This window comes from Gavialis gangeticus, unplaced genomic scaffold (genome assembly GCF_001723915.1).
Source record: "Gavialis gangeticus isolate Ggan-Ray unplaced genomic scaffold, GavGan_comp1, whole genome shotgun sequence".
NCBI classification, from domain to species: Eukaryota; Metazoa; Chordata; order Crocodylia; family Gavialidae; genus Gavialis; species Gavialis gangeticus.
Genome location: NW_017728997.1, coordinates 15503360 through 15512628, shown reverse-complemented (window position 1 = coordinate 15512628; position 9269 = coordinate 15503360). Strand labels below are relative to the sequence as shown.

General features: G+C 41.0%; 1 protein-coding gene and 1 long non-coding RNA gene across 4 annotated transcripts in view; one reads left to right on the top strand and one right to left on the bottom strand.

Annotated features, from left to right (window-relative positions):
* LOC109289002 overlaps positions 1 to 6922 on the bottom strand; it is a 24715-nt gene extending 17793 nt beyond the window's left edge. Inside the window, exon 1 of the long non-coding RNA XR_002095278.1 lies at positions 6913 to 6922. This is a non-coding gene — a long non-coding RNA (uncharacterized LOC109289002). The remainder of the gene's footprint in view (positions 1 to 6912) is intronic.
* The window catches only part of ATXN7 (ataxin 7), a 78441-nt gene that overhangs the window by 43842 nt on the left and 25330 nt on the right, over positions 1 to 9269 (top strand). Inside the window, exon 1 of one of the 3 annotated variants that reach the window (XM_019504814.1) lies at positions 3390 to 3656. The exons of the other annotated variants lie outside the window; for them this stretch is intronic. Coding sequence (XP_019360359.1) covers positions 3521 to 3656 — 136 coding nt within the window. The 5' untranslated portion in view covers positions 3390 to 3520. Of the gene's footprint in view, positions 1 to 3389; positions 3657 to 9269 lie in introns of those variants that run through there. 3 annotated transcript variants of the gene reach the window in all.

Below are 9269 nucleotides of genomic sequence, written 5' to 3'. Positions count from 1 at the left end.
CCCCCCCCCCCCCCCCGTGACCCCTGCAGCCCAGCGAGTGGGACCTGACATGGCAGGGAAGAGTGGGGCAGGCAAACTCCCTGCTGCTGGGAGCTCCATGCCACCATGGCGAGGCACCCCCTTCCCACCTGGCAGCAGTGGCGGCGGTGGCACGGAGTTGTGCCTCCTGGTGCTGCCAGCTGGGCAGGGGGTGCCTTGCCATGGTGGTGGTGGCGGCATTGAGCTTCCCTGCTCTGCCCTGCTGCACCGGGTCCCGCCGGCCGGACTGCAGAGGCCCCAGGGGAGGGCAGCGGGATGGGAAGCCGTAAGCCCACAGCAGGCAGCCTCCCCCCACCCCATGCACAAATCTGGGGGACATGTCCCCCTCCCCGGGTGTGCATGCATCAATGCGGAGGCAGCCCTCCCACCCCCTGGATGAGTTGTCCACGGCTCTGTCCCGCTCCCTGCCTGGGGCAGGGCAGCTATGCATTCCAGCCGCAGGCCCCAAGCATTGCTCGGGCCAGCCCTTCCCTCCCTCCATCCCTCGCTATGAGGGCCTCAACCCCTCCTCCCTGCCAGACTTACCTGCGGGAGCAGCTCTCCAGGCTGCCTTGTGCACGTGTATGGGACACGCCAGTACCTGCCCACCCTCTCCCAGGTGCCCCCAGCCCCCTGAAGGCTGGAACTGTGCCAGCCCGTGAGGGTAAACCCATCGTTTCCTGCATTTTTCTCCTTTAAAGGAGAAAATCTGGGTTTTTCTCCTTAAAATTAAAAAAATCCATATTTTACCACATTTTTTCATGGTGAATGGAAAACCCGGATCCCTTTTAATTACTATAAAATAAAATCCAAAAGTTGTTTAAAATCATTCCAAAACCTGGTTTTGGTAACTTTTATGACATACCGAACATGATGATGTGGTTTTCTTGGCACCCACTGCAGGTGACATGCATTACTCATTCAGCCCCTTCTATCTTACCCTTCAGGATACCACACGTGTGTGTGCACGCACTGAATAATTATTAGTAATGTGCGAGATGCGTCCCTTTTTCATTGCTGTAGGCTTGCAGCAAGGAGCTAGGGAGCTGCTTCACGCTCTCCTAATTCCTCGGAAGCAATCTTTCTCGTCATGATAGTTTCGACGTAGTTTAACGTAACTCTGCTGGGTGCTCTTGCAACAAAGCCCAGGGAACTCGGTTTCTCCGCAGTGACGCACTTCAAGCTGTTTCTCCCCCTCCCTGCCCCTGCCTGTCTGCTCCATTCTTGTAAGCAGCCTGACACTTGGAGAGCAGGATACTTGTCGTTTCCATTACTTTCCTTGGTTACTAGAGCCGAGCAGACAAGCGGAGGGAGGAGAGGGAACAATATGAGACGCATGTACACAAACTGAACCACAGCTTAGAGGGCTAATTTTAGGCCCCTGAACCTAAAAGTAGGCAGGTTAACTCTCAGTTCAAATTGTTTGCCTGTTTCTCCTTTATTTTGAGGAGTGTTTTAGAGAACAGATCTAAAAAAAAAATTAAGATATTTAGAAATAAAGCACTCTACTGGGTTTTTTTGTTTTGTTTTTTGCTTTTGCAGAAGTTGACTTTAAGAACCCGTTTAATTATGCAGCAGAGATTTTATCAGTATCAAGGCAGTTTTGTAAGGAGTCCAAAAAGAATAAATTGGGATTTTTTTTTCCCTGAAAATATAATTGCTTGAAAGCCTCCAGTCAACCAGCTTGAAATAATTGCGAAAAAATTGTGGGGAAAGCTCAGATGCAGAGAGAGCGCATATGCGCGCACGTTCATATGTGTGCATGTGTGTGTATGTGCACACATTAGGAAGCGTAAAATTTTCCTTCAAAGCAATGGTACAGCCTTTCCAGTTTTCTCACCATGTTCAAGGTCCCCACCATACTTCCCAGTCCATGCTTAGCCATCAGCTGCTGGGGTCCCTCCACCCCTGGCTGCTGCAGGATGACATGATGAACAGTGCTACTTCATAATTAAACTGATAATGATTGCAGCATTTTAGTCAGGTTTTTTGTAGCCTTTTCCACAAATAAAACCCTTCTTTGCTACTGGGCTTGCTGCTTCTGAAAGGGAATACACAGAAACAAAGATGAAGACAAACAAGCGCTGGTTTATTCGGGGCAAAGACCGCCATGTTTATATCCCAGGTGCTAGCTTGAACTCAAAGATTACACGGATCGCCAGTGTGTAGTGCGGGGCTACCCAGTGTTTATTGTTGGTAGACTACTGTGCAATGCGAAAAATAAAATTGTAGGCTGCCACTAACTAATTTCAGCAGTAAGGTAAGAGGGGGGAAAGAGATGGATGCTAATAGTCGACACAGGAAGATATCCTTATACTCTCAAATTGTTTTGGGTGCAGTTGATGGCCAAATGGTATTTTCCTCCCCCATTTATTGGGAGTCAGGGGCCCATGAAACTGATTTTTCTCTCTGATGGTCTCTCTAATCTATTGGTTTGGAGTTGTGGTCCCCAGGCTCCCATGTGCCTGTCATGTGAAGCTTGAAAATTGTGATATTAGGATATTTTAAAAAAAAAGCCTGTTTTGAAATTGTATTGTTTTAAATGTACCTGTGTCTAGAAAAACGGATTTAATAGGACTTGTCCTAAGTTCTGGAAATCCTTAGAGGGAAAAATAATAAATGCATAATAACATCAAGTTTTAATTGTACTTTTTTTGTCTGGTATTTATCAAGTTTCTCAGGCATGACAGACTTCTTTCTGGGGTAGGAAGTTTGAATATTGATTCTTCTTTTTTTCTCTATATACTAAAATAAATAATCCGGCATAGTTGACTGTAAGGTACTGAATAGTGAGCTCTAATGAGGTCTTAAATCATAGGAGTCTGACCAAAATTCAACCTATTGGTAACCACACAATGATTTTCTTTTAGAGCTCTGTGATAAAAAGCAGATGAATTATATGTATAATTTCTACTGAAATAAGATTTTTTTAAAAATCCATAGTATATTATGATAAAAAGTAACAGGTTTTGATGTGGAGAATGCAAATAATTTTAGAGATTAATTTTAATATATTTGGTTATTATCAAGTAACTGTAAACGGTGCATTCATATTCATGTTAAAATGATATGTGATTGTTAAGTGGCGTTTGCTTTTGTAACATCCAGTCCACAGTAATCTGTTAGTATGCCTGGGACAGTAATGCTGCTTTAAAGAAACAGAAAATTAGGGCAGTAAGTGATTGAGACAGTAGCACGTTAACATGATAAATTGTTGGAGTGCTGCCTTCTCAAACTCTGGCACTTTGCCATGAAAATAGAGGGATTAATTTACATCAGCCAGGACTCCTGGTATGACCATATTAGAAAAAACCGGAGACTCCACCTCCTGTTTTACTATTTATCTGCCAGGACCTTTGTGACTCAAGTGCACTTTACTGTAGTAGCAAATGTTACATAAGACCAAACATGGAGCCTGTTTGGAGTTTGTGGGCAGATCCAAACTGTGAGGCAAGGCTGTAGAGGAGCAAGTGTGCAATGAAGCACAATCAATTTTAGGTGAATGGGAGTTAACAAGAAGGCTTTCCAGCACAGCCCTTCTGTTTGCACAGGGCTGAAAGCTCTGGGTAACTTTCCTTGTGCAGTTTTCAGAGGCAGGAACTGGCAAAGAGCCCAGATCTGCATGGAGTTTGCAGAAGGTTGGTATAGTTCTGTACTAACGCCACATGAAACTAAAAGACTTCTACTTTGTGATTTTGCTACGCTTGTTTATACTCAGCCAGAGGTGGAGTTGAACAGTGCTGCAGATCGTGTAGATGGCCCTTGCAGAGTTAGTTGATCAAAGTGGATAATCGCAAAATGAGGGATTAACTGCTGCAAGCGGCCCACATAAGCCATTCTGAAATGTCATTTGAGTGATTTGGCCAAAGTTCAAAAGCAGATGGGAGTTGAGTTTGCTATTAACTCAAACAAAACGCTGAGGTTTGCACTAAGCCATCTCTGTGTCTTGAAATACAGCCGTTCTTTTCAAAATGTGCTGCAGAAAAGTATGATTGTTTATTATGGAGTTGATGTCTAAAATTGGAGCTAACATTTTTATAAAGTTTTAACTGTCTGGGTCTTTTATCTTGTTTGTGGTAACTGTGGTTTCTTGAAACAGGAAGTGCTGCAAACAGTATAATCTGTTTAAAAGCTGTTTCCCTGCAGAAACTTGAAATCCAAAAACAAATTAAAGAACCAGTGTTAATGGGGAAGGGAGGGAAGCAGTAGCAGTTAAATCCTTTAAAGTAGATTGTAATGCTGTCACTTTTCTATCCAGTCAGTCTCATTTTATCAAATTATTAACTAAGGAATAAGCTAGTAAGAACATGTTCGTTTGAACTGTTTTCCTAGTGGCACCCAGCTGGGTAATTTTATCTGATGCATTCTCTTTTATAGACCGGAGCCTTTGTTTATAGTGGTCAGGATGATCGTTTTGTTGTTCACCGTGGGCTGAAATGTGGCAGTAAATTGTCAGCCTGAAAGTGCTTTGAATCCAACTGCATTTGTGTGCTAAGAGCATTAACTAAAGCGTTAATTTTTAGTTGCAGGCTGACATGTTCTAGCTGCACCACCGCTGGGCTCTTTTCAAATGAAATTGAAAATGGTCGAATTCTTTGGCTTTGAAAAGTGGGAGTTGTGTGAGCACCGTAATTGCCGCATGCTTGCTTCTTGTCATTGTTTGGTGATATCGGTGACTTCAGTGTACCACCCCCCTCGCTGTAAATTTTTAGGCAGTATGTGTCGTTAAACATATCCTGCAAAATCCTGGCACGTTACGTCGTAACTGCTCTGAGAGAGCTCCAGCATTAATGGAATAATTCTGATGGGTCTTTTTCTATGGTTAATAAAATGTTAGTGCCATAAAGTCATCAAACCAGTATAAACTAGCGTTAAGGCTCTGCCTTAAAGCAACAACAACAGAATAATTTGCTTCTGCTCTGTTGTGCCTAGGTTTTGTTGTGTGAATATTATATTCTGAGATACAGACTCTCAAAGGGAAGTTAAAGTTCTGAAACTTTAAAAAGTTACTGTAATTCATCTTTCCTTCCCTTGCAGAAATCCCCATTATGTTAAAGCTTGGAAAAACTGGAAAGCTTGAAGATTGTAGAGTATTACCCAAACAGTTTAAAATCTCATCCTGTATTTCTGTCACCTTTTAGTTTTACCTGATGTGGTCACTTTGATTTTGCAGTTTTTTGTAACTTGTACCTATATGCCTTAACACTTAGCATTTATTTAGTGGTCTGCCTAGCTCGGTATCTCAGCCCTGAGAGGGACCGAAGCCAGATGCTTTACGGCGTGCTGCCCAAAAAGACACCCCAGGCCAAAAAACCCGTAGCCTTCCAGAGAGACTCTGAAATCCCACTGTCAGCAATCGTCTTATGTCCTGAAGTAAAAATGTTTATATCCTTTAATTTTCATAACAGGTGAACTGATTATTCTAATTGTCCAGATGAATGTGTTGGCTTTTCTTTTTTTTAATCCTACAATCCTTTCAGTTTTTCAGCCAGGCTCAGTGATACCTTGTGGCAATGAGTTCCACAGGTCAGTTATGTACTATGTAAAAAATAAGATGTAATTATTATTTTTTGTTCACAGTGGATATCCCATTGCTCTTTCTTTTCTTAGACAGCACTTAGCAGGGCCGGCTTTCCCAGCTTATGTTCTCTGTTATCTTTTTTTACAGTCCTGTGGTGAGTCTTTTTATTCATGTCCCCTCAGAAGTAAATTATCGTACTCCTCTTTTATTTTCCTTTTTATGTAGATATCGTTCTGTCCCTGTAATATATATTTTTTCACTCTTTACCATTAATTTGGGTATCTTAGCAGCTGAGTTACAAACCATATGTATATTTAGGTTCACTTAGTGATTTTTAATAGCTCTCAAACTGCATGGTTTTTATAGCAGAATACATCACACGTATCGGGCACTTTCTAAGAATTATGGTTTTTTGGTAGCTATAGGCAGCACCAGGCTTGTGAACTAGGAAAGTTTAAAGAATGGCATGGCAGGCACCATGTAAATGGGTGCAGAAACAGGGTGGAAGCTGGATAGGTATTTGAGTCATCTGAGACAATACTTTTTCGTCAAGGAAGAATGATATTTGGAGGATGGGCATTTAGGTGACCTAAGTAGTGGGTAAGTTATGTATGTATTAATGTAATGAATATGATGTGCCAATATTTTATAGTACTGGTATGAAAAAAAAAATCTTGCAACTCACATTGTCATTTCCAGCATGCTGATGTAAGTTCATTTTAGCAGAGGATGTGCCAGAGGTGTGAAGTCAGAAATGAAGTTGTTCAGATAACCTTCATTCTCTATTTCCATGCTTTCCAACAGTTCGTTTCTTGTAAAAACTCCCATTATAATTTCTGGAACGACGTTATTGGTTTTGCTTTGGCTTTTTTATTCATTTATTTGTTTCAGAAAACTATAAATGTCCCTTTAAGGCTGTTTGGTTTAAGTGTGCAAGACTTTTCACAAACATTTTTTAAAGGGGTGAACCTTCTTGCCCTTTGCACATAGTTGAGGTATTATCCTGTTTCCTATTGCTGCTGTGTATTAATGCTGTTCAAAGGACAGATGTGATTATGCAAAATTTGTTCTGAATAGCACATTTTTGTGTAAGCAACAACACGGTTTATATGGTGCCTGTTATTGTAATCGGACCATGTGGATATTGTAATGTCCTCAACAGGCTATGCAGAGATTAGCATTCGTATACTCTGATGCGGACATTGTAATCTCTGCATGGCCCGATTACAATCGGAGACACTGCTATCTTTCCGTAATAACTTTGCAGTATTTGTATTCCAGGGCTTGACGGATTTACAAAACTTCTCCTAACCTAAAGGGCTGGGGCAGTTCCCTAGTGAGAAATCCATCTGTCCTCCCATCCTTTTTCAAACTGCTGGAGAAAGGGTGCTCGACTCCCTTCCTGGGAGCAATCCGGAGGAATGACATCTCTGGCATCTGCCTCTACCTAGAAGAGGCTTAATAAATTTGAAGACCCCTTCTTATCCTCCTGCTGCTGAAAAGGAAGGACTTTTGCTCCTGATTATCCCTGTCCCTTGCCCTCCATTTTGTAGTGATTCTGCTTCATGAATAATTCAAGCCCCTGCCTCTATCAATTTTCCCACATGGTTCTTAACATTTTCCCTGCTTACCCACAAGATTGTGAATAGCTGGAATGAACCTGACCGGGGTGTTACTAATTTCAGTCCGCTACCGGGTTGGGAGCGCTATAAGCAGAAGCAGACGTAACAAAGCTGTCTTTTGGCAGACCTGGGAAAACCATGTTGTACCAGTATCTGGTTTTAAGGTTACTTTACAGGGAGGACTTGAAAAAATGTTTTAAAGGGAGATCTTAAATCCTGCAAAAATTGATTACTGAGCTACCCCTGCACTCTGTTCACCCGGGATTTGAATGGATTAGTAATAAATGCAGAAAATTGAAAAACTAGCGTTAGGGGTGGATGCATGGAGAACAAGAGAGACGAAACAGCAGAAGTGGGTAGTAAGTGAGGGTTACTTCATTTAAAGACTTCTTTACTATTGTCATATTTCTGCTGCATGCTTAATAACACTTTTTCATAATCCATTCATGGGTTTCCTTTCCTCCTACAGTAATTTTTCTTTTGTAATCTGGCTTTTGTTTCCTGTTGCGCTGCTGGTTTCAATAAAGATGCAGTCATACCTGCTGAGTTAGTATATGTGAAATATCAAAGATTTCAGGTTGTTACGTTGTTCTAATAGCTCTCTTAGAGTGCCTAACTAAACTGAACTCTAATAGCATGCTCCCAGATTTGAGAGAAAGGGGTCATTTAATTTACATTTTTAAATATGGTTGAGGCAGAATTGCAAAAATCTGTATCTTAAAACTTAATGCTGACGATACTTGCTTTCTTACTGTGCTCTTCCTTTCTGGCCTCCCCCTACTTTCTTCCTCCCTACCCCCTTTGGTTTCAGTAAAGGCACTTTCTCTCACACGTGCAGACATTTCAGCTGTTTAAGTCAAGTACTCACCAAAAACCAACGTAAAAGAAGGATTTGATTAGATTAAGATAGATTGTTATTCTTACGTTCACCCTTTAAAAATCAAGTAGCATACCAAATGCTGGTGAATCTATCACTGATTTCCTAATCTGAACTTTTTTATCAGGTTTTTTAGAGTATACGGCTAATTCCTAATGGAATGGCTTATGCTTACAGATGCATGGCTCTTGGTGTGTCATTCCCATTTTGCAGTCCCTCCACATTTCACATTGATATATTTTTTTGAACTGTACTGAATTTGATGTTTATGACTGTGGTCCAGCATATTTAACCAGTATGATCAGAAAAGGCTGTTTTTTTTAATTTTGTTTGTTCTGGTTATAAAAAGAGATGTAAAAAAATTACACAGCTTGTACTTTACACATCTCGGACAATTTACTTGCTATTCTCCAGAGCTGCTACTCGGTGAGAATTTTAAAATCAGTTTGAAGAAAACAGATTTACTGACGCAGTTAATACAAGTCTTTTGGAGTGGGAGGTATCTCATCATAGTGTATGTGCAGGGCCTTGCACAGTTGGGGCCTGATCACTGCATGGTGCCTCTCAGCATTTTATTATACGGAGAAATAATTGGCAACATAAATAAGTACAGAGTTAGAGCCAAGGGGTTCTGGGCTGCATGATATCTCTTCTCTGCCACTGACTTCCTCTGTGGCCTTAGGCAAGTTATTTCATCTCTAGACAAAAGTTGCCATATAAGCAAGTAGAAATAATGACACTTGACTCATGTAGTTCACAGGGGATTTACAAGGGTAAGTCCTGTGAGTGAATTCTAATGTAAATTTAGGGAAACAGCTGATGTTTAAACAAACACAATATAAAAGCAAACATTTTCTGCTAACAAGAAGAAATCATCACTGTAGCAGGCACCTGGCAGGAACTGCTACTTTGAAGTTGCAGATCTTTTCATGTTTTTATAATCTTCCTAAAAACATATTTTTTTGGACTGGAATCTTTCCTTCTCCACAGCTTAAAAGTGATTATTCTGAACAGAAAATTTAAAAACAAACAAACAAAAAAAGTCCACAATTTTGAGTAGTGCATGAAGAGTTTTTTAAGCTAAAAGTGGTGAGGGACGGTGAAGAGTCAGTGTTCTCAGCATTAACTTTTGGGGTACCAATTTTTACATGGATGATGAAAGCTTTTTTTTTAAATAAATAAAACCATTTCTTTCTCCCTAATTATTATCTTTTAGTAGGCAAATTATTTT